The sequence below is a fragment of the Lineus longissimus genome, chromosome 19, assembly GCF_910592395.1.
Source record: "Lineus longissimus chromosome 19, tnLinLong1.2, whole genome shotgun sequence".
Classification (NCBI taxonomy): Eukaryota; Metazoa; Nemertea; class Pilidiophora; order Heteronemertea; family Lineidae; genus Lineus; species Lineus longissimus.
Window position 1 is genome coordinate 3,046,176 of NC_088326.1, and position 24,818 is coordinate 3,070,993.

The 24,818-nt window shown below is 41.8% G+C and overlaps 2 protein-coding genes and 1 non-coding gene across 4 annotated transcripts; 2 read left to right on the plus strand and 1 right to left on the minus strand.

Moving 5' to 3' along the window:
• The first annotated feature begins 717 nt into the window (after positions 1 to 717).
• LOC135503092 (uncharacterized) lies at positions 718 to 9,019 on the plus strand. Its single transcript, XM_064796423.1, has 4 exons — positions 718 to 878; positions 6,517 to 6,676; positions 7,201 to 7,412; positions 7,888 to 9,019. The coding sequence occupies exons 1-4, from the start codon at positions 741 to 743 to the stop codon at positions 8,101 to 8,103; spliced, it is 726 nt and encodes a 241-aa protein (XP_064652493.1). The 5' UTR covers positions 718 to 740; the 3' UTR covers positions 8,104 to 9,019.
• On the minus strand, positions 5,640 to 5,726 carry Trnay-gua (transfer RNA tyrosine (anticodon GUA)). The gene is given in 2 exon segments: positions 5,640 to 5,675; positions 5,690 to 5,726. It is a non-coding gene; the product is annotated as a tRNA-Tyr (tRNA).
• Positions 9,020 to 15,605: 6,586 nt separating the features above from the next.
• LOC135503261 (serine/threonine-protein phosphatase 6 regulatory ankyrin repeat subunit A-like) lies at positions 15,606 to 24,445 on the plus strand. Of its 2 annotated transcripts, none has more exons than XM_064796759.1 (9): positions 15,606 to 15,693; positions 18,531 to 18,670; positions 19,315 to 19,410; positions 19,790 to 19,888; positions 20,591 to 20,689; positions 20,894 to 21,031; positions 21,174 to 21,275; positions 21,829 to 21,927; positions 22,401 to 24,445. In XM_064796759.1, the coding sequence occupies exons 2-9, from the start codon at positions 18,551 to 18,553 to the stop codon at positions 22,833 to 22,835; spliced, it is 1,188 nt and encodes a 395-aa protein (XP_064652829.1). In that variant the 5' UTR covers positions 15,606 to 15,693; positions 18,531 to 18,550; the 3' UTR covers positions 22,836 to 24,445. The 2 variants fall into 2 exon arrangements, with proteins under 2 accessions (XP_064652829.1, XP_064652827.1); XM_064796757.1 differs by lacking the exon at positions 15,606 to 15,693 and adding an exon at positions 16,612 to 16,918.
• The last annotated feature ends 373 nt before the right edge of the window (positions 24,446 to 24,818 follow it).

Genomic DNA, 24,818 nt, shown 5'->3' on the forward strand with positions numbered 1-24,818 from the left:
AAGAGCGCGACATGAAAAAGAGATACATTCAGCCTCACCCCAACAGTTTTTTTCATTCTACCTTCTACAAGAAGCACCGTGTGCAAGGTGTGAAGTCAATCCCCAGTGACGAGGTTAATGCCGACCGGGATATTTTATTCGAATTAACCTCGTGCGCAATCAAATCGATAATGTAAGATGTAATGACATGATGTACTAATGTGATTCCTAGGGATGAGTTTGGACGATTTAGCGCAACAAAATATCGATTTTGACTTAATTGGATTATCATCCTGGTTTGTTTTTATTGTGATTCAGCGCAGATGATGGGGTTGAACGTCATTTTGTAAATTAAAAGTTATGATAATTTGGACGCCATTTTTGTTTCTTTTTCATTTCTAATTTTTTACAATTAATTTGCCGAAGCTTTTTGAAGAAATCAAACAAGAAGATGCGGGTATTCTATACATTTGCATGATTCACTGAAAGTGACAGTGAAAATATATGAATAAAAGGAGTCGTCTGCTTAAACGAAAATCAGAAAGAGGCAAGGTCATCCTCGTTCCATATGCTGCAAGATGATACATTTACAATACGTTCATCTGCACATTGGTCAACAGAATAATCATAGGGACGAGATGACAATGAACGGACCTTGTCTCCAGGCTAATTGGTAACAAATGTAGTCAAATCGATAGTGTATTTGCGCAGCGTGAGTCATAGGGCCGAGGTGGCGGCTACGGGAAGGCCAGCTGCTGTGGATGGTTGTCAAATGTGCAGCAGCAATGGAGTCGATGGAATGGATACTGATGTTGGCTTGTCTACTCTTGGTGTTCAGTGCCGAGTTGCCACGCTCTCATGGATACACGGATGATGAGGGAGATGAAGATACGGACAAGGTGAGAATAATGTGCATGTATTTATTTCAACTTTATTTTTGACAAAGCTTTTCGCCAAATAAATTAAAACGTAGAGTACAGCACCTCGATTGTTCTTCCATCGCACATCATCAAAACGAAATCTAATTACCAAAAATGGCATATTCCTAGGTGAAAATATGTTCATTATATAAGGATTTTTCCGTCACGCATTTTTCGGCGAACATCAAAGTATATCACCTCTGATTCAGATCTTTCTTCTTGGACATCGTTGTAAGTCCGCGTACATAGTCCGCGCACCAAAATGGCGAACTGGCGATGTCAGGGTCTTATTCCTCGCCAAAATTGACAGATACATTTAGAAAGCATTTTTCCATTACTAGTACTAATTCTTCCATCCACAAACTGAAGGATAGAACGTCTGAGGACTTCAATCTGTCAAAAATTACAAAAATATAAAATGTCCATCTTTACATTCCCCGATTCGTGGTCATCAAGATGATGAAATATAAGATGACCCCAATAACCATCCCGCAACATTCTTTTATTACAACATTATCAACATCAAACATATTTGTCAAAAGACATTTCCTTAATGGTAAAATCAGTGTTTGTCGTATTAGGCTGGATATCAGCACATATGGTGTCATTTCATTAGTGTAAGGTAAATATACATGAATCACAAAGAGATTTCCCATTAGTCAAATTGATGTCGTCTTTTGCGTGTGGCAGTCTTGATTAAGCTTTCCCATGTAAACGAGTGACATTGTATCGCTTATGCTGTATTATATTCACAATTTAGCAGACATCAATCGCCTTTTTCGATGGGAAACCATGGCAAAGCACAATCACAAATATTGCACGTCAGAACATGTACCGAGAATGTTGAAAATGACAGAGGTATTCAGGTCTATCTCTCCATATACCTGTATAGCCGTCAAAGGTGATGAAATCTCAGATACTACAATGTAGTAAAATTTATAGATTTCTCAAAAAAAATCTTCTCTGCAACAACAACACTGCGTACAGGACATATCACACTGAAAGAGATTCATATTCCCAATTATCTATTGCGAGCTGCCAGCGCTCGAGAATGGCTTTGCACAAGCGGCTAACGGGAATTGCTTCTCTGACTCTGTGTAAGCCCGTCATCAATATTGCACGCCGTACATGGCGCGTGCAAAACGACAACATCGAGCAGGAGATGTTGCAGTTATTGACGAGAAGGGTTCGGATGACGCAAAAGCTGAGAAGGTTCATTCAGCATGTTGCCAATTCCTTTCCCGTTAAGGGTTGACTGTATAGGCATCACAATTCGGGCCACTTGAAATCCTTAAGCAACCAAAACTCTTTCCAAACGAAGTGAGTGCAAATTTCAAGGGGTTGAGTCGGATCAGTGTTTTGTTCAGCGGAAAACAGACTCTCTCCTTTGATGATCGCGCAGGAGCTGATGATGAAACCACAAACTATCGCATGGACTTCCTCGGTATGGCTTGCCAAACCTGCCTATGATAGCGAAACGATACGTTGTAGGCATCCTGCCAAGCACACTTGGCCGTAAAAGGTCAGCCTTCATCAATATTGATATAGTTTATCGTATTATCTGTAATATAATTGACGTGCACTTCCGCGCTGACAATTTTGTAAGAAAACGCTACTCGGATTACGCCGTGCGAAGTTCACTTTAGTGACACTTCTGTGGCAGGGCCGTTTTAAACTTTTTTGTTCGGGGGGGGGCATATGGCAGAAGGCTCTCTGATGAAGGGCAGAACAGTACTTTTTGTCCCCAAAAGGCCTAGATCCATGAAAAAACACGTTTTTCGGTGATGTCTTGGAGAAAGGGGCCCAACTGCCCTCCCCGCTGAATAAATACGTCCTGATATTAGTTTTGGAATTTTCAGGGACATCTAAGGCATTGAACAGGAAGGCATTTGCCTCTGCGCCGGACCAAAAACTAAAAATGTTAATGCATCATTCATACCGTCAATATGGTAAAATCGCGGGCAATCCTCCAGCAGAGATCTAACCAGCAACGAAGCGTTCTCTCCCCTCAATCATAGGCAAATGACCCAAAATCATCGTCTGCTTAAAATCAGCAAATCTCCAGAGAAACGGGACATTAACCGGTTACAAAATTCATCATATCCCTAACCAGAATCGTGATAGCAGAACGCGCGGGCCCGTTTCGTTCCGCAGCCACTGTGTCGCCATGGAAACAGCCTAGTCATCTCTGCGGATCAGCGTTGCGTTTCTATGTTTTTACAATTGAAGCAGATGAGAGAAGCGACGGCCCTGACGGAAGACGTTTAATGGCGATCGATTGTCGCGTTAGGAATAGGGTATGAAACCCTCTGAAGAGATCGGGAGTGCTCCTTAATGTCTTGTTGAGATATAGCGTCGGCAAACAGGCTCTCAAGTGTTATTTAACACTTTCTTACCGGAAGACATTTAAATAAAACTCATTAGTTGGCGCGTTTTTTTATGAATGTCAAGCAGAAATGATGCAAGAAAAATAACAACTCAAACGAATGGGGAAATGCGATCGTTCGTTCTCCGTTTATATACTCTCCGGGCGGCGAATTTACAATTCCAAACAGGATAGTCATAAGATATATTTCGAGCTTTCTGATTGGTCAACAGTAGAGCCAATTTACATACGCACATGGCCCAAGTGTACTCCTTGTTGTGATGTTGTCAAGTAGTACAGAAGTTGGGGTTCGAAACCCATGTGGGAAAATAAATTTCAACACATTTTTTTTCCCTTTTTAGCTCACCTCTTAGCAGAGGTGAGCTTATCCCATACCGTGGCGTCCGTCGTCCGTCGTCGTCGTCGTCGTCGTCGTCGTCGTCGTCGTCGTCGTCGTCGTCGTCGTCGTCGTCGTCCGTCGTCCGTTAGCAGGGCACGTTTCGTAACTGTTAGAGCTATTGAGTTGAAACTTGGTACACATGTACCCTTATGTAATGACACCTTGGAGACCAAGTTTCGGTCCGATTCGTTTCAAGGTTTGGCCACCAGGGGGCCAAACGTTAAAAGTGAAAATATGCAATATCTCCCTCAATAGTAGTCGGGAAATTTTGAAAAAAATATGGTAGGTACTTCTAGCAAAGGTGCATCATATATCCTCCGGGTTTTTGATTTGACCTCCTTTTCAAGGTCACAGAGGTCAAATGGTGTAAATTGGCCGTTAGGATGTAACGATGGCACGTTTCTAAACTGCAATGACTATTGATACCAAATTTGGTACACATTTACCCCTTAGTCAGGTGATCTCAGGGACCGAAGTTTGGTCCAATATGATTCACCACTTGACCACCAGGGGGCAAAATCCAAAAACCTTAAAAATGTGATTATTCCTTAACTTCTTGCCCGATTGCCACCAATTTGATATCATGGGTACATCTAACCACCATACAGTATATGTCACCCAGGTTTTTAATTTGACCTTCTTGTCAAGGTCACAGAGGTCAAATGGCGTAAATTCGCCGTCAGGCCGTAACTATGGCACGTTTCTTAACTGCAATGACTATTGATCACAAATTAAGTACACATGTACCCCTTGGTCAGATGATCTCAGGTACCGAAGTTTCGTGCGATCTGATTTGCCGTTTGGCCTCCAGGGAGGGGGCCAAATCCTAAATTCTTCAAAATGCCATTATTCCTAGTAATGACTTGCCCGATTGGCACCAATTTTATATCATAGGTACATCTAATTCTAACAACCATTCAATGTGTCACCCGGGTCTTCTTTGATTTGACCTACTTTTCAAGGTCACAGAGGTCAAATGTTATGTAAATTGGCCATTTTGGGGAAATTGTAATTGCTTGGACCTACATCAAACCTAACACTACATGACACAATACCATGCTCTTTATCCATCTTTCCTCCACATGAGGTGAGCACAATGGCCCTGGCCATTTCATTCTTACATTTCATCTTTTTTTAAAAAGTTTTCGCTGTTTCATCTTATTCTAATTTTGATACTGGTAGCATTATAGGCACTTTCAAAGAACTTTTAGACAATGTTTTGGTCTACCAGGGCGTACTGTTACACCTTTTACAGAACACCACTACACTTTAAACCAGCTTAGAATGATATCTAGGCACTTATTTTTACTTTCATTAACTTACATAAAGCTGAGGAAATTGTGTGAGGGGTGGATGATGGAGATCAATGTTTCCTTTTTCATCAAAAACAAGACCCCCATTGATTTTCCAAGCCATTTCCAGTTATTTCAAATGCCCGCTCAGTATCTGAAAAATAATTTCTATGTGCCTTTACATATTATTTGAAAAGATTTTATTTGAAATTAGTGGTATGAAATTGATACAATCTAAAAATGAAAATACATGTACATGTTAAAAATTATCATTCATGATATAAGATATGAATATAAGCAAAAAAGAAAAGGAAAGAAATATCCCAATGGCGGATTCGAACCCACGCCAAAGGATGCCTCCATATCGCTGAATTAGTGTGCGCAGTCAAGGCTACACCACGTGACCATGATCAGCCAATCAAACTCCGATAATTATTCCAAGTGTCAGTTCAGTTTGGGAATTATGAATTCGCCTCCGGGCACAGTGGACCGGCCTCGTCCCTCACCATAAATAGATCCAATTAGGATGACGCAATGGACTGCCCCGGGAGTCTATATGTTTATATCGCTAAAATGTAGAATTAAATAAATATGTCTTATGGTTGCGCGGACTAATTTTCATACTCTAAACTATAGTTTATTTGGCTTTAATTCGAGAAAAAAAATTAAACAGAAAAAAAATGTCTCTCCGACCGGATTCGAACCAGTGACCTAGGGATTACTATTTTGACCTCTACAGTCCCCCGCTCTACCAACTGAGCTACAGAGAGAGCCATGGTTGGGCACACGTTTATTATCACACGACTAAAGTGCATAGACGCTTATCAATAGGCCTTTGTCCACTGAGTCACCTGAAACAACCGTTCAGTACAATTGATCAAGTGATATACATGTAGTAAGTTAGATCCAACCTATTGACTCAGCGGGGTCGAGGGGAACTTCGGGACGATTGGTTCTGTTCGGCTGGGCATAATATAAAGGGTCCACGGTCTGCACCTCAGCGTGGTGTACTTTCGGCTTTCTCCACGCGATCAGCCATAATTTCCCAAATTCCCACTAACCATAACGCGCTCGGTTCCATAAGTACGCCGCAAAAGCCACTTCTGAACCAATACCGGAAACATCGTTTGGCACTGTGCAAAGCGTTGTCATGGCAACAATCTCGAAACGGCAGACAAACATTTTATTTGGATTGTACACAGGGTCTCGTTGCCAAATAGAAGAAAATCATTTCGACTTAGAGAATGAGCGATGATATTCACTTTATTAAAGGGATAACTTGGTTGTAAGATTAAGGCCCGGGATCTATAGGTGGCGGGGAAGTTTAGAGTTTTCACTCAGTGATCCTTTCAAGTTCAGTTGGAAAAGTCATGTCCCAGCTGGAAACCATTTTCGTCCGGAATTGAAAGAAATATCTCATACCAAAATGTCGTGTAACATTTCCCTGTTACATGGTCACATGATACTGCCTTGGCTTTCCGCCTGAAGGATTTTGAACGGGCCGTTCAAAATTCCCAATTTTTGTTAGTGAATCAGGGTGTGTTTCCTTTAATCCTACAGTTGGCAGCATGCGGAGGCGAGGCGCACGTCTGTCAGACCCTGATGAGACTCGTGACGGGGGAGGTCATGGACGAACAACCCTACTGCGAATGCACAGAATGCAGCACGACCTGGGACCAATATGACAAGAGGTCCCTGACGTGGACACATCATGAGAGACGTGAGTAGAGGAATCATTTTAGTGTTGGAGACGTATTTCCGTTGCGATAGAACCTCTTGCTAAAAGGGTCGGTACGACACTTAAGAATTTCGGTACGCATAACTGACCAATCAGTGAACAGAACCAGCAATTGAAGTAAATCATGCATAATCATATGATTTGGGTAATTTGCTGGCTTTGTTATGTGTATGAACCGTGCCATCGTCATGTCCTTGACCGAAGTTCCTAAGGACGCTTTTCACCTACTCAAACGAAAACAACAACATTGAAACTAAGTTGGTGTCTCACTGTTTTAGACTCAGGTTTTTTGCCAATACAGACATCAATCTTTCGGTTGTGTTCCGAGATTGGACAGGTACAACATTTGCACTGAACGCCTCAGTGGACAACGGTGAAACTGTCGACAGTACATGTAGCTGCGCGGACGTTTTTATCCAGCGGTAAAGCTTCATGTAGAAGTGTTCAACTGCCTGGAGAGTTCGCCAGTCTACTCAAGTGTCCTCACAAAGTCTTAATCTCTTCAGGGGACTGGACAGTTCAGTACCGGTTTTGCGGCGATATCACCCCGACCAGAGACTGTAAAAACAACGAGACAGCCTTCCATTTAGAGACTGATGTGAAGGGTTGGAACCCGCGGGTGAAGAACGGGCGTTGTCGCTGTCCCCACTCCACGTATCATCTCCTGGGCTGGCGAAAGGTGGGGTCGGTGTGGAGGTACACTTACAGATGTGATAAGGTATATTCAGCAGGATCCTTTCAAAGTACAAATGTCATGAAGTCTGCCAACAATTGGGAATTTGCGCAAAGCCCACAAGATTGTTTTCCCAATTGACGCAGTACCATCCGAATGGTTGAGCACTGCTGCAATGACTCAGATTGCGAAAGATTTGTCCCAATCTAAAATACCGTGGAGATATCGAATTAGTTGATTTTTCTCTTCACAGATGGAGACACTTACGCAAACTGAAAATCTTCACGCTTCTGACTTGCTGATTGTGACAATGTCCTTTTCGGTGTAAAGGGGAATGGTAGTCCTAAGAACAGAATATCCTAGTGCGGTAACTGAATGACTTCGTCAGACTTAGCAACATTAGGGGGGGTCGTGTCAATCCAAATCGATTGCAGAGGGACTTGATTTCCATGGGGACTTGCATTTCTGTCAACGTGTGTCATTTTTATTAAATATCTAATTGATTTTATCCACTTTGCAGGAAATATGCGGCAAACATGATCCATGTGTCAAACATTACGTCAACAAAAACGGAAAAACCACTGGATATAAATTTCTCTGCTCTTGCGAAATGGGATATCATTGTCCAACATCGCATCCGATAGACTCGTTCACGGCGACAGAGATGGACAAAAATGGTGACCGTTTCGTTTATGATTATTGTGAGTTAAATGTCGAGAGAAGGAGAAGAAAATAGGAGAGACAATTTTGTGAGATTGCGTGGAAGAAGTATTGAGTAAAGTGAGAGAAAAATTCATCTGGCTTGTACTGTAAAATCGGCAGTGTGTCGTCCTTCACCCAGCAAAGGGGAATCCCATTGGGACGATCTCGGTGTCACAAAATCACTTATTCCTGCAACGTGATATTTCTATGTCAGCGGTGGGCGTAATAGATATTGGACAAAACGCACCTTACTGAAAAGTAAACAATAGGCTTTATACAAACTGGAGTAACATGTAATATTCCCGTTGTGTGTGGGTATCTCTTTCGCTCAGTTGATAGAACGGGATAATGGGCATCCCTATTATAGGTCACTGGTCGATTGTGGAGGAAGAGATTTTTGAAAAGGACCATCATGCCTTTCCTATCGGGCTATGCTGAACCATATGTATAGACACTAGAATAGTCAAATGTCTGTGGAGGCACTAGACTTCATTAGTGTCGTCCGCGGTTTAACCAACGAATTAGCGGACGGGACACCGCCGGTTTTACAGTACAGGGTCTAATCCGCAGAACAAGGAAACGATCTCATATACCTTCCGATTGCATGACTTGCGGATTTCTGGCTCTATAACCATGGAAATTATTAAAGTAATTTGATGTTTTATGATATCTGTATTATATCGGTAAACTTTGGAACAATTTTGTGTCCATGACATATATGCCATTGATAGTCATTGCACGATTGTAAATATATTGTAGATGCACCATATACTGAACTTAGAACTTGTTAAATAGCCACTTCTCATTGAATTTATAATTTGTCAAATTGTTTTAAACTCTAAAATTCTGTTTTCCAAATCATTTCAATTATTGTAGAGTCGCGTTTTTTTACTACATGTATATACATTGAAAATTCAAATACATAATAAAAAATTTGAAGAAAAAAACAAGTTCTGTTGTCAGTCATCTTCAGAATCCCATCTTCCGCAATTATCTCGCATTTCGCAATTGATCATGATATACTGGTATTACTGTCGTGTAGTGGCTGGGACTCTCGACCAGCGGTCAAGAGGTCCCTGGTTCGATCCCGAATGTCAGCGTGAGACTGACTAATAGTCAGGTCTTTTTGTCTTACTTGCCTCTCTGCAGCCAGGTGCATAAATGGGTACTGGTCAGAAATGCTATGATTGTCGCGCCGGTAGCTCATCCGGAGTCTACTGAAACGTTTCAGGACAGACCAGGTTTAAAGTGTGAAGTCGGATGATAGCCTATATCGTAGTTGGTATCAGATCATTACTATGAACTTTCTTTAAATTCCTTCGGAGGTCATTGACATGGGGCCTGCTATTATAACAACAAACTGATTGTGTCCTTCGAACACGTCAAACCATCCTTCAAGGCATATCATGTCGCCTAATAAAGGCCCACCGATACCGTTCGTTCAAAAATTGAAATTTGAAATTGAATTTTCAGTGATAAGTACACGAAAAGGAATGTCAGCATTGTTGATTCACCATTAAACATATCCCTCGTTCAAGCATGAATAGTTTTGACATCATCAAAGATGGGAGAGAACCCTATTTGCGACTTTGTCTAACTTTATCTTGCCTGCTAAGCTGCTGCCTGTAGCGTCCCTTTAATACAAACATAAAACCCGACATGACAATAATGAGTGTCTGTCTGATTGTGGGACCGCAACTAGTTGTGGTAGTCGGATTGAGATCGAAACCGCACGTGGGGAAAACACCGAGAGTGGTTTCAATAGGCGCCAGGAACGGACCTCGGACCTCGGATTCAGTTATAGGCAATTGGATGTGCCTTTCATTTTGCACGTATGTAAACTATCCATTTAAAGGTTCAGTTCTTTGTATACCTCGACGACACATTTCGGGTTTCATGTGCACATGCCCGTTGTGCAGTTCCGATGGGGAAGTTTTGCAAGTCCTCGATACGCGAACGCCTGCGTATCCCGTTATTGTCGCTTCACGTTGCCGTTTCGAGGGCTTTACGAAAACTCTCTAATATCAAATACATGTACATGCATATGGAAGCGAGCTCGCCTTGTATATTTTTGCTCATATGGATGTCAGCGCGATACTCGACCTGTATGGGGAAACTATTGCCCTTCTCAAAAAGTCGCTGTGGGTCTTGGAGGATGTCACATGCAGCTTGGTTCTGATCAAAAATCGTAGGGGACGAGGTTGTCTCTGATCCATTTGTTTCCTGTGCAACGAGAAGGTGATTTATAAAACTCGCGATTGAATTTGGAATCCACCTAAAATTGTTTCCCAACCTATACCACGGCTTGGAGACTGGAGACTGCGCGGGGGATGAGTCCATCGACAGGTCTGGGCGGGACACTACGAAAAGGTAGGACTCATCAACAATTAGGATGTGATGTTGCCTGTGAAGCTGCGGTAGGTTTACATTTTTTTCCAGCCGAATCATGACAAATATTGATAACTGTGTTTATCTTGTCCGTATTTGAGATATATATCGGTTTCACCCTTTCTAGTTTAGTTGAGTTATGAGAAGAGAAAAAGATAGAAATGCAAATCAAAACATTTGAAAAAGGCATATACATGAACAAACTGTAAAATTTCCATATCCTGTTCCCGATTATCGGTCAAATTCCGAACCCCGCTCACAAATTGCGCTCAGGCTTGCTGACAGCATATCTTATCCGAATATAAATAAAATAATCTTTTTTTGGCCAGAATAGACGTACTTGCAATATAGATCTACAAGGGCTAATTGGGAAGCCGTTTGTTCATCTCGATTTTATAACTTTTCAAGAAAATCGCGCTTCCCGTTTGCCATATTTTGCAAATCTACCCACTGCCCGGCGTCCCGACGTCCCGACGTCCCGAAAAGACAATTCTCCTCTCCAGACAAACCAGTTGTTTATTGATTTCACAACGATTATTTTTGGCTCACTCAAACTTTGTTCCTAACTCAATCTTTGAATATCAAATATTACATTTTCTATCGGATCTGTCATCATTGATCATGTGCAGGAATATTATTGTGAAACGGGCGTCGGCGACGTTGTCGCCATCTTTATTTCCTTTGTATAACCTCTCCTGAGACCGTGCATGGAGTAAAAAATGTCCCCCTGGAAAAAGTCCAGCCCTATTGTTTTCTGACGGACTAAGGCCGATACAGATTCTCCGAAACATGACCGGAAAAACAGTTGATAACAGTAGCTAATCCATCTGCCACTGCGCAGATCACTTGTTATGCCACGTGACATAGGTTGCACGCGGCTTTTTTATGCAATAAATACTAATAGATTCGGAGAACCCTTTATGGGAACCACGGAACCAGATCTCGAAACTAGATTGATTATCCCCGAACGCTTATAAATCGTCGAAATTTTGTATCTCTTAATTCAGACTGAGGAGAGGCTCGTTGAAGGATGTGGTGGGGCGGGTTCGAATTCTACGCTATAGTAAGTTTTGTATCTCATATTAAGACTGAGGAGAGGCTCGTTGAAGGATGTGGTGGGGCGGGTTCGAATTCTACGCTATAGTAAGTATAAATTTTATTTCCATATTTCTATATTTGATACTTTTAAGGTATATTCTGCTGAGCATATTTTCCTTTTTTTAAAAGATAATTTACTGGATCTCCCTTCAGTGCCAATTCACAAATCGTTGTTTATTTTTTTCCGATAGTGATTCCAACTTTATCTCCAATAAGCCTTCATGTATTGTTAAAGGATGAGAATGTTTAGTAATTAAACGCGAAATATGTACCCTCTCGTCCTTTTAAAGCGCCCCGTAGACCGGCCGCAGATGTGAGATTTTCATCACAGTGATCTGAATACGCGGCTGCGCGTTGAGCGACAAGAAGATCGTGCATGTTTGCGGATATTACCCCGCGGTCATCGCTGGGTTTAATATACATGTACATGTATACAGTAATTGCACGCAGCGAGATATTTTTGTTTCATTGTCGCAGGTCGCTGCAGCAAACATCTCTAGTTTGCGGGGCACGGCTTCAAAACAAACAGTCACCGTTTATGCAGAGATGGGCTGCACGACTTTTCAACGTGTTTGGTAAAACATAAAGGCTTAATTACGCCTATAATTCCCCGGGGTAATGCCTCAATGACATAATGAGTCAATTATAGACAATGTCCCTGGTCAAGTTGGGACACGTCAGCTGCAGCAAATTAATTAGCAGGGACGGGGATTTCCCATGCTGATAATTGTGTCAAGACTAACCTCACCCACCGTTACTCAATACAAACATGTTTCGCCATATATAGCACGGGCCAAATGTGATATAGGAACGAGTTCAAAATGACACAGGGCAATCAATGTTTCTTGTCAGCTAACTTTGAAAATTTTGGTGAGGGCCTTATCATTATTCATATAATATTGACTTCTGTATGTACATGTAAATCAGATACGAGTGCTGGCGAGAAACGAATATACTAAAACTTTGGTTTGATTGGCCTGAAATCAATACTTCGTTGATAACAATATCATTTCAACTGCTTTTTCTATAGCCATTTTATCAGAGAGTGTGTGACACTTGGCCATGACATTGTTCTGATCAAGTGCATGTATTAGGCCTACATGTTCATTCTCTGAAGAAGGGGGTTGTTCGGATGGGGACGCGAAACTGTCATCTGCATGGTGCCCTCCTCTCGGAGACTTTGCGGTTGCGCGCTGATCCCATCTGCGACTTTCGCAGCATCTGGTCGATCTAAGAGACGGTGCGAAACAACGAGCCAAACTAAGACCAGATGCGAAACAAATCTCGAAATAATGTCAAAACTTATCATAATATTGCCCCATTACAGTTTACACATTATCAAGTCCACCACATTATTCTAAAGTTTACCATCCCGTCTCATAATTACTAAAACCAGAAATTTTATTTCAAGATGCATGTATTATAGTACCGAGAATAAATAAGGGCTAGTCTTTATTAAGTCTTGATACATGTAAAACTAATGGAGGATAATTAATGATAATTGTTTGAATACATTTAGCTTTCAAAGTACTTGTGACCGCAAGACAAGTCCCAGCTTGCACACAGACGACTACTATCGCGACGCGTTTGTTTTGTCATAGTTTGTTTTGCGCGCCACTAAGAGTCACGTGACAATACGGGCCGATTGCGAAATAACCGACTCAGCAGTTTGGCGGGAAACTTGCCCAGACATGCCCGAACTTTACTAAGAGCAAAATAAAGCTGACATCATTGTTCTCTCGTCTGGCGATCAGCTGGGAGGTATTCGTACAGCTGACGTTTGACAGAAAGCATGGGAAACGGAGGAGGAGATTCGCGGAGGAAATCTTAGGCATTTCGTCATTTAACTTCTCTGAGTACTACTTTAAATACATTTTCTGGATATAGATTATCTCAGCAAACAGAGGAATTTACGATTTGTAAGTACATGGTGTGGTTGTGACCTTTTCCTGTTTTCTGGGGGACAAAACGGGTGCGTAGATGGTCCAAACAGAGCATGAGTGCATCTGACAGAGAAGACCGCCTAGTTACTAGCCTAGTCGAAGCCGTCTCGACGTCCATGCCCCCCGCACGATGTAAGGTCGTCCCTGGGAGATTGTCCCAACGTCTTACTAGCCTGCGACATTATTTTTCTCCCTGTAAGCTTATAATGCATGATGCGTGTTGACGAATAGGCCTATAAACAAATTGCCATGCCAAGCCCCAGAAAGAAATCATAAACGACGAATATCTTCTGATGCGATGACCAAGTCGAACGGTTGATTGCGACATCAGCCGGCGGATTCCATTCCCAGCCGCAGCGGACGTGACCGGAGGGCTTGCATGCACGACATCTCGGATATCAATTTTTTGTTGTGATTTTGAATCTGTCATTGGTGGATTCGGTAGAAAATCCCAAACCCTGTGAAAACAGACTACCGGGAGTGGGACTTCTGCCAATCCACTGATGACAATGTCATCATGATCATCACGTTTGTTGACAGCTTATCTTCGAGGACACGGCTGCAGTTTAAATTCATTACCCCTCAAGACCGTGAAACCATGCATGTCATGGCTGTGGACAAATATGACGATAGGAATTGGCGGATTCGGTAGAAAATCCCAGTTCTGGTGATATGGATGTATCAGAGCTGGGACTCCTATCACTCAGCTGGTTTCCAAACGCATCACGCAGGGCAGAGGCGGAGGAAGGAAGAGAGACAAGGGAACAATCTGAGACGGCTCACGATTTGAGAACGCGAGAGCACTAGACACATATTCTGATTCCTCTCGTCAAAAGGGCATTGCTTAATTTCAGAGATTTTTCTAAAAAAATGAAGTAGGCCTAAGTATTAAGGGGCACGAACCGAGTGCGCATCCCGCCCTCTGCCTTGCTCTCCCCGATATGCTTAGCTCTTGCCACGCTTTTATTATGTTTTCCGCAGCCCGTAAAATTGAGGACACTTTTCAGTTGCCCCCGGCCCATTTCAAGGGTTTAAAACGATGATTATTTTAAAGGTTGACAATGTTTTAGAGTGTATACGGTAGTAGGCCTAGGATTCTTCATCCCTGGCGGCAACATAGGTATACTTGTAGCAGGTAAGCCTATACTGATGCTGTAAATACTGGTGAGTAATACGCTTGACGATGTCCTGGGAATCGTGCCAAAATTCGTACCGCACGGTGCTGCCATCTCGTCACAGAGTATGATACTAAACGAATTGTGAGGTTCCGGAGACAAGGTGCCTTGTGAGCCGTCCATCTAATTCTAAATGCGTTTTCACCGAAATCAGCAAAGATTTATCTGGATGAGAGGAGACAACAAATGCAATTGTCAAGCCTATGTTCCAAATCCAGTTTAGAATAGGCCTTTTTAGAGTTGCTACGCTCGGAGAAAAGAGTGATAAGTTGAAAATGTTGTCCATTACTGGAGTCACAAGTTGCAAAGCGCCACCTGAAGGATCACAAAGGAACTAAGCCTTGCAATACCAACTTCCAGTCCCCCATTGTGTTAGAAATCGGGGTCGAAGTCAGTGTTGCTTGGCTTGGTTCATGGAAGACATCCGCGGACAGTTCAACCAACCTGTCTTCAAGTCTCAACCAGTTCATGAATTTGTTCCCGAGTTGCCCCACTCAATGGTTTTAAACAAGGATTGGAGACTCCAGTATCATTGGCAAAGGTAGGACGATGGCACAACCTCCCTAGTGGACACAATCTGTTGGTGGGACATCATCTCTCTGTCACATCCTGTCTTTCCAGAACAGATTTACGCCTCCATTATGTCTTGTTCTCAGAGACAGACCTGTCTCTATTTACGCGCGGTACATGTAGCGTTCTCGACTAGAGTTAGGAGATCTAGACTGTCCTAGAGTATTCACAGAGACAGACCTGTCTTTTTGTTCTTGGAGTGTCCTCAACAGGAGGAGACTGTCCCGAGTATAATCAAAGACAGGTCTGTCTCTTAGTATATGCACTGCTGGTACTTGTGGTGTCCTCAACTGGAGGAGACTGTCCTCGAGTACGGAGTATTGTCGGAGACAGGCCAGTCTCGCGCAATGTTTATGGATGATGCCGGAAGTGCGAGACTCAACATGGCGGCGACCATGAATCATAATTTTTCCTAAAATTTTCTTTCTAATTTGCCGATTTCTTGCAAAGGTAAGGAGCCGATCCTTGTAGTTAAGACATCTGGTTGTTGAAAATCACCCCAAGCAACTAATGCAGTGTTCAATTGAAGTATATTTGTCAGGAATCGCCGTGAAAATTAGGTCAAGTTAATCACTTGACCCAACCCAGATTTTATGTACATTTTCGTGTACATTTTTATGTACATCTTGCACTTCATTTTGTTGTGTTGTTATCATATTCATTGGGTAAATATTTTTGACCTGTAGGCTGTATGTAAGGTTGATCCTGTTGAATCATGGCTGAGTGTTAAATCAGGTAAAATGCTTCCTGACTGTTCCAGTTCATGGAAATTTACCCTTTTTTATTTGTCTCTCAAAGTCTCTGTACCATTGTGGCAGTGTACGTGTCTTGCGTGATGCGGCTTGTCATTGTTGATCTAAATTGCACAGGGGGCCGGGGCTGACATCGTTGATTGTGCACACTGGCTAAGGCAATGTACGGCAAATAAAATTAGATGACTCTCGCACTTTATAGACAACAAGTGGACAAAACCGTTTTTACATTTAATCAGATTCAAAGTTCACTTGTGCTAATTTGAGGACAAGTGGCCACCTCCTTCACATTTGTTTTTTAAAAAAAGGCAATTAAAATGCCTGGATGAGATGAATCAATCCATTTACCTTACACTATGTCAGTCCTCTGAGTGGGTTAGCATCGACATAGTGACTGGAAATTAAGGAGTAAATTGAGTAAATGTTGGTCCAGTGCCAATTAATCACAGCAGCTTCTTGGGACTGCAGGCATTCAAAGAAAATGAGGCCAAAATACGAGTTGTTGATATTGCATGAAATTAGGCCAACAACATCCTATGAAAGCTACTTTGGCCTGGGGGTGCAATATCCAATATTTGCTTACTACTTCTGTGAATTCTGGCAGTTCAGACTGGGAGTTTGGTGCAAGTGGTTGTGTGTGTAACAACAGATGGCGGCTTTGAAAATTCAATTTCAAGTGGATCTAATCATTGGCTTTATTCTATGACACATAAAACGTAGTGTGATATCTTTGTTGGGTTGGGTTTTGTGTGAGCTCGCGCATTATTCAATCTCCGATTAGAACTTTTTAAGACGTGTTTCTGAGATGGAATAGAAATCTACTCTTTTTTCAAAAGGATTATTTTGTTGAATTGTCTTAACCATGGATCAATTAGCTCAAGAAAAAGTGATCAAAAATATGACTGTGATGCAGCTAGAGTTGTGTGAGTATTCAGTATACTTCTCCTGCTCGTGAAATGCCTCAAACACCTAAATGGTGAAATGGTGCTCAATGAGTCTTGGGTGAGTCCTGGTCTGAGGAGGGGGTCCGTATTCCCCCCCCCCCCACTATAATTGAGGTTTGTGCTTGCTGGAAAATGGCTTCTTTGGCATTCCAGAGACAAAATGACACGGGGCATGCAACAGAATATTCACACACAGCATGAGCTAATGAAGGAGTGGACTCTCTCAGTGTAGGGGAGAAAGGCCTATGCAGTCGAGAAAAAAAGACACCAGAGGTGTCTCCAGGATTTTGAGCAGAGAGCTAGGGGGGACACCCTCACCAAAACCGTTAATGTCTTACATTGTCTTAGGGGTAGCACAAAGCAGCTGCACGATTGTGCTTTTTTTACATAGATCTTTTGGATTAATACTAACTAATGGGCCCTTTCAACAGAGACAGGCATGACTGACCCTGTCAGCGTTAGCCACAAAAATTATCAACCTTCCCACAATGTGCCCTTGCCATGGGAAAACTTCTGTTCAGGGAAACTCAGTAACATGTATAAGTGGCAATCCTATTCATATCATATATCCGGGTCATAAAGTAAAACAAAACCATTTGCAACACTTAACCAAGTAATTGATACGAGAAAAAGTGACTGGGGTAAGACAAGTGCACATAATGAGTTCATATACTCTAGTTACACCGGTCTAAGATCTGTTGATTTTACGACAACGTTTGAACAAAAGCCAGACTGAAGGAGACATCATGACCATTGCTGCCTTGGATAAGTTGGTGTCATCAACCCTTTTTCTATCCCAATCAAACAAGTTGAATGGCATCTATAAGACCATGACGATGTGGAGATTTTAGCATTCAAAATTGGTCTTAGAGCGTTGAAAATAGAGTATGTGATTAACAATAATGTAATATTGTTACATTGATTAATTTTCATAACTGCAAAGTGCAAAACACCTTTTAGACATTGTTTGAGTGTGTAAGGCCAACAAGTAACTAACAATCAAATAATCATCGCAAATTGCATGAAAAAACCCAAAAGATTGATAAGGTTTGCACAATGGCTGAAAATTATCTTCAGACTTTTTTAGTTTGGGCTAAATCTGCAAATTATGAATCAATGTTATTTTGGTGTTGCCATTGTTGTGAATTACAAGTGTTTTTACATGGCCGTTGTGCAGTAGAAAATATTTGAAATATTTTTATCTCTAAGTGAAATGTTAACGACCTTGATCACAGTGAGTCACTTTGACAAAACCAGACATAGGTGTGTCCTACTTCTTCAAAATGTCCATGTAGGACAACAAATATAAAAAAATCAAGGTGTTGGTGATACAGTTAAAAATGCAACATGTTGAATAACAAAGCAGAAAACGAAGCTGAGGAAATTTGAATCCAGGAAGTGGCTATAAAATCTTGAACAGATGGCCTTTTACCATTTAGACCCTCAAGCCTTGGATCCACTCCACCGACCTGAACTCCATGTATGAGGGGAGGTAACGGACCGAGTAACTCTGATGGTTCAGAATGGCCTTTTACAGACTTATATTTGATTTTATTATGCAATAAAAGTCACAAATGATATTTCTTTCCAGTTCAGAGTTTCCTCAACAGAATGGGGTTAGCCGTGACAAAACAGGAGCAGTTCTGGGAGGCATGTGGTTTTGGAAACTGGTACAGGGTCAAGAAGTTCATTGAGGAGGATGGAGTTGATGTCAACAAGATATCCTATACGGTAAGTTGATCAGACTGAGGTCGGCTTTGGAGCTTTTCCAGGGACAACAAAATAGGCCTTCTGGCAGTATCTGTGTGGTCTTGAACAAGGTGGCAGCTCTCGGGCCTACTTACCAATTCATACATTTTGACAGCCTTGTAATTCCCTGCAGCATTTGAGATGATTATTTTTGTATGTAAAAAACATCTAGGCCCATACATGAACATGCACTTGTATGATTAAAAGTTAAAAAGGATACCCTTTGGACTGGCAAATACTGTCCTGAATAGAGAGGTGTCCCGAATACAGAAGTTTGATTTAAATAGAAATGGCCAATTTGGGATCAAAATCAGTGTCCACATTAGAGAGGTTGACCTCCTAACAGAGGTGTCTGCTCAGGGAGGTTCCTCTGTATTTTCAATAGAACCTGGATGAATTTGATTGAAACGGCTTGGTCAGATTTGTTTTACGTAAAATAAAGTTGACTATTTTAATTTGGCACAATTAGTGCCACATATCAGTGCTAAGCTCCATGGTTTCAGTAAGGCGGCCTCCTTCCATCTAAGGTTGGGGTTTCCTCTTCGGAGGACCCAGCTCCTGTCTTGTCTGCCATCCAGTGCTAAGGAGCGTTACATTTCATGATCGTATCCCCTTCTATTTTACAGAATAATTCTTATCCGATCCACGTGGCGTCCCAGGGCAAAGCAGAGTGTGTGAAGCTCCTGATTGAGGCAAACTGTGATGTGAATGTCAAAGATGAGGTGAGTTGGTCTTTGCCATTCAGTCTTCAGTTCTTCTTCAGCGTTCATTCGACTCGGAGCAGTCCTTCGAATAAGACGTTAAACCAAAGCTCCTTGAGCGTATGTATCTGGTGTCTTTGCCCGGAGAAGCAAAAGATTCATACCCCAAAAAAAGAAGAAACTTGCATTGGACTCTGCCCCTGGCCAGAGATAGAGTCATGTACCAAACAAACACAATTGGTGCCTAACTGTAGTAGCTTGCAGAAATCACTTACGGCATTGGAGGAGGTTTACTCCTTGGAGTCCGTGCAGAGCAAATGCTGAAGAATTCAAAGCAGAATCTTGCCTTCCTTGGTGCCATCGTCCACAATTGTTTCTAATTGCATCGTTTATTTTTCAGAATGAGCGCTTGGCTTTACACCATGCTGCGATGAAAGGCCATGCTGATATTATCTTCATGTTGATTGATGCTGGCTCCGAGATAAGTGCACAGGATAAGGTAATTTGGTCTCATTGGGTTCATGTTGTGACTTGTTTGGAAAGTGATTGCGAGATGTGTCTACTAAACAAGCTAAAAGTTACAAGTTCTACATGTGGTAAATGACTTAAAGTGATACTATGATGTGATTTACAACTTTGCGGAAATACGTCCGTTTTTAATTGTTGATCACAAATGTAAAGCTCAAATTTTTCCATTTTTGATTAGATTTATTATAAAATCGCTGAATGTAAACCACCGCAACCGTGAAAATGTTCATGTTGTGACGTCATCAACGAAAACGGCAACGAAGCGAGCCGTCCGGGCGGGATTAAACCATCAATTTCTAGAAAATATGCATTTCAATTCGAAAACCTTACCAATTTATGAGAAAGTGACGTAGTCATTTGTCAAAAACAGCTAAAACATTATATGGTGAAATTTGTAATAAGTAATAAGTAATAAAAGCTAATAAGTAATCTTCATGTAGATGTATAGCCCATTTACACTGGCAAAATAGGCCTGTATATTCCGGTATAAATTCAACATGTCCAAATGGAAATGGGGACTTTTGGAACTGTCAATGCAAGGGTGTTGACTCTGTTACCAAAGGGTTAGCAAAAGAGGGCTGTGGTCAGGATTTGAAACAACTTTCTTGGGCATCACATTGTTGTTATGGTTTGCTACCAATTGGACATTTCTGATTGACATTTTCTCTTCCAGAATGGATGGACTCCACTCATCTCTGCTGGTTACTGGGCATTTCCCGAGGCTGTCTGGACCCTGATTGACCGAGGGGCAGATGTCAACTTGAAGAATAAGGTACTTGATAATAGAGAGGTGTCTTCTGAGGGAGGTTTATGTTTTGGTCTGAGTCAGTGCTGTATCAATGTGATGAAAACTAATGTAAAGGTGTACACGGAAGTAATGTTGAAATTCATATCAAGTGTGTAGGCCTGTATGATTGAGAAATCTCAAATTCATTTTAGAAATTTTGAACTAACGGTACCTTGCTACTTGTTCCAGGATGACCGTAACGTTCTCCACGAAGTTTGCCGCAGTCCCGTCAAGGATAAAGAAAGTGACCTGGGCGAGATTACCCAGTTCCTACTCAATGCCAAGATTGACATGAATACACTAGCAGCTGCAGAGGGCTGGATGGAGGTACGTAGCCTACCTTAGCACGTTTTGAATTAGCCCTCCTGGGTTTATGATTTGACACCACGCTGGAGGTGCATGTACTGGTTGTCTCGCACAAATGGTGAGGGTCAAGCTAAAATGTTCACGATTATCATTCTGATTTCAGGCAGACTTCACTCCACTGATGTTCTCAGCCTATCACGGCCACACAGGTGTTGCCAAAGTTCTCCTTGATAAAGGTTGTGAAACGAATACTCAAGGCATCAGTGTAAGTGTAGCAGAATATCTATAAAGGTTGTGGGATTTCTCATCAATATGACCTGCCTCTGACAGTGAACAATTGGATGCAGGGATTTGTTATTATACAGATGCAAAAATCTCTTCAAATTTCATAAATCACCGGTAACCCTCCAGAAAAATATGAATGAATGAATGAATATAAGAATTTCTATAGCGCCTGAATTAGAAGAAAAACTTAAATTCTCAGGCGCTTTACAAAGCAAAACACTCCCTGAAAAGGTGTTGTTTCAGGAGAGTTTTGAAAATGTCTATGGAACCAGCAAGCCTGATGTTGGAAGGTAGCTGGTTCCATAGAACCGGTGATGACTTGTAGGAAGGACGGTCACCAAAGGTTTTGCACTTAGTTTTGCACTTAAATACTGAAACTAAGACTTCAAATTAAGATTCCACCATGAGATGTGGCAAGGTTTTTGAAAAGTTTTATCGTTTAAGTCGCTTCTGAAGTGAACTGAAGGTGATGGTCTTCTTAGAGTGTCAAATCTTCCCTGTAATAACATGTACATTATTATGTCTTTTTCCAGAATAATTGGTGTGCATTACACTGGGCTGCCAATAGAGGTCACCAGGAGATGGTGGAACTGCTCATGGAGTACAACTGCGACGCAAACCTCAAAGGCTTCGTAAGTACAGTGGAACCTCACTTAGCGGACACCTCTCTATTAAGGACAATGGGTGATATGAATAAAGACTAGCAAATGCTTTTATCTAAAACTCCATGTACACTGGGCCTTTCTGTACAAAACTGAAGTAAAAGCAATTGCTATACTTTATTCATATCACCCAATGTCTCTATTAAGGACAATGTCTCTATTAAGGACAACGTCTCTAATAAGGACACTAGTTTTGGTCCCAAATTGGTTGTTTCCATTAAATTTGATCTCTCTAATCAGGACACCTCTCCATAAGGGACAAAGCTTGTCAGTCCCGAGGGTGTCCTCAATAGGGAGGTTCTACTATAGATGTTCGGAGTGGAAAGTTTTCTTGGTGTATTCACTCCTTCCACTTGTTCTTTCACCACTCATGCCTGGTATGACCCTCATCAGCCGAAAAATATTTTTTAACATTTTACATCATTTTCTGCATTTCTTTACAGCGAGATGAGAGGCCACTGAACGTAGCAAAAACGCCTGAAATAAAACACGTCCTGGCCCCTTACACCGAAGGATTCGAAAACATCGGGTTTATTCGGACGGAACGACGTCCGTCCGTCACAACGGATGAAGGCTCAGCATCTGAATCCGAACCGAATTCTCCAGCTTTGGATCGAAGAAATGACGCTGCAAAAGACGATTTTCTTTACGATGCAACAAACGGACATTATTTAGACGACCCAGATTCTGAGCATCTCACGAGTACGGCCACCGAGGATAGTACGCCGACCGTCGAGGAGATGCCGGAGATTCCGCACGAGGGTGACGCTGCTGGCGTCGTTTTAAATGGAAATGCAGATGGCGCCGTGACAAATCATGTCGGCGGCACGGCCGATGATGAGTACTTTGATGACGCTATTGATGAGGGTCTCAATTGAAATTGTTGTTGAAAATCAGACTTAGTTCCGGTTGTTGACAGCGTTGAGGCCGTTTTGCTGGCTGCTGTTTTTGTTATGCCAGTTGATATGCGGGCATAGCAATCGCTACCTAGAGGGATTATCCGTCTACCAGGAATGCTGACTATTCCAGGCTGATGAACCCTTTCACTGCCGAAGGGTTAAGGAGTGTACCGTACTCCTGGCCCACACTCGGTAGAGGCCGCACGTCCTAGATCCCAACTAGGCTTAGGAAAATCGTTTTTAAATGTGCCATTGCTTCCATTTCGAAGCCAGTCATAAAGTGGATTAGACTAGGCCTGTCCCTATAAAATGTCCTTGAATGTGGATGGATAGGCTTGCTTCCTGAACAATTTCACCAATGTTTTATTGATTTGATTTAATGAAATTTTATTCAGAATCACAAGAAGATACAAAGTTACAAAAGGTATAAATTTCCAGGGCTGAGGCACAATGTGCATTATGAGCCCTGGAGTACAAACAATATATTTACAAATGATAATGGACCACATAAGGAAGTATAAAATAATAACAAGCAAAGAGGTAGGAAGAATAAAATTTTGTAATTTTGAGATGCAGCGCTGCAAGCCCTTTCAATGGTCGGCAAAGTAATTTACCACAGCAAAAATAAATTTGGCAACTCTTTCAACCACTTTCTTGTTAGTAGCTGTTGAAAGGGAACTGTGACCATACAAGAGGGCTTGCAGGCGCTCATCTATGCGGTGAAAATTGACAAAAGAAAAGTTGAAAATGTTTTATTAAATCTGGTATTTTTGTGTGTTTATGTGTATAGAGGCAGTGTAGATGACGTCATCTTGACAAAAGATGACATCTTGGATGTCAAATTTATGGCATTCGATTCTTCGCCACAATGATAGCACACACTGGCATCCAAAATGGCCATCCTATGTCACTACACAACCTATTTACGTTGACAAGTCGGCCGTGTTGGCAGAAAGCAGAACCAAATAGATGCAGGATATTTAATAGGCTTTTAGGCCAAGGTCGATGTTGTCTGGAGGTTTCACTGTAAATGTTATGTTTAAAGGTCTTTCAATCAGGCGAAATGAGTAATTTTGTTACGCATAAATTATTTGAAATTTGCACAATAATGTATATTTTTGTGTCGCATAGTTTGTTTTGTAAATGTGAGTGTTAGGAAAGTTTGTCAAAAAAACGAGAAGCTTATGTATTTAATTGAAATGTTGTCTAAAGTTTTTAAAGAGAGACACCCCTGGTGAGCTTGGCCTATTCAGCTATGACCCTGTTGGAATTGTCTGGGTATCGTTCGACATAGGAATAGGTTTAAGCTTTCAGATTGTACCTTCTCCTTAGACTCCCGTGGCAGTCCATTGCGTCATCTTTAAATATTGGCCCTCCTTATGAGGGTCGAGGCCGGACCACTGCATCCAGAGTGTACTTCACCCAAGTTGCGCCAAAGTTAGTTTCCATCAATACCAGCTTCTTTACCTGCACATACATTGTAGAATTAGGGACTATCGCTGGGTATTTTCACACTGAATTTTGTACATTTTTGCATTTATATCGTGGGCTATTGAGAAGAAGAAGAAAATAAATTTCTGAAATTGCAATGAGGAATCCAGCGTTTTCTTCTTACGAAATATGTTCCCTGCCGATGGTTGTCTTTATACTCAATTTCTGTTGGCATTCTTTCAGGTCAGCTTTTGGTCATGGGGGGGGGAACTACTTCGGTCTCCGTAAGTCTGCAAATTCTCCAAAATCTCCATGAAAAAGATGTTTTTTGGTGACCTGGGAAAACATTTGCTCTCTGGACTGACAAGTGCTGTCCTTAATAAAGAGGTGTCCTGATTAGAGAGGTCAAATGGAATGGAAACAACCAACTTGGGACACAAGTTGTCTCCTTTAATAGAGATTGTGTCCTTGATAGAGAGGTGTCTGGAAAGGGAGGTTCTACTGTATTATATACATGGATAGAGAGGTCCT

Coding starts and splice junctions, on each gene's coding strand:
- LOC135503261 (XM_064796757.1), top strand. CDS start 16,858: ATGGATCAATTAGCTCAAGAAAAAGTGATCAAAAATATGACTGTGATG. Junction 21,276..21,828: donor CGAATACTCAAGGCATCAGT/GTAAGTGTAGCA, acceptor GTCTTTTTCCAG/AATAATTGGTGTGCATTACA. Junction 21,928..22,400: donor ACGCAAACCTCAAAGGCTTC/GTAAGTACAGTG, acceptor ATTTCTTTACAG/CGAGATGAGAGGCCACTGAA.
- LOC135503092 (XM_064796423.1), top strand. CDS start 741: ATGGTTGTCAAATGTGCAGCAGCAATGGAGTCGATGGAATGGATACTG. Junction 6,677..7,200: donor GTGGACACATCATGAGAGAC/GTGAGTAGAGGA, acceptor TAATCTCTTCAG/GGGACTGGACAGTTCAGTAC. Junction 7,413..7,887: donor ACACTTACAGATGTGATAAG/GTATATTCAGCA, acceptor TCCACTTTGCAG/GAAATATGCGGCAAACATGA.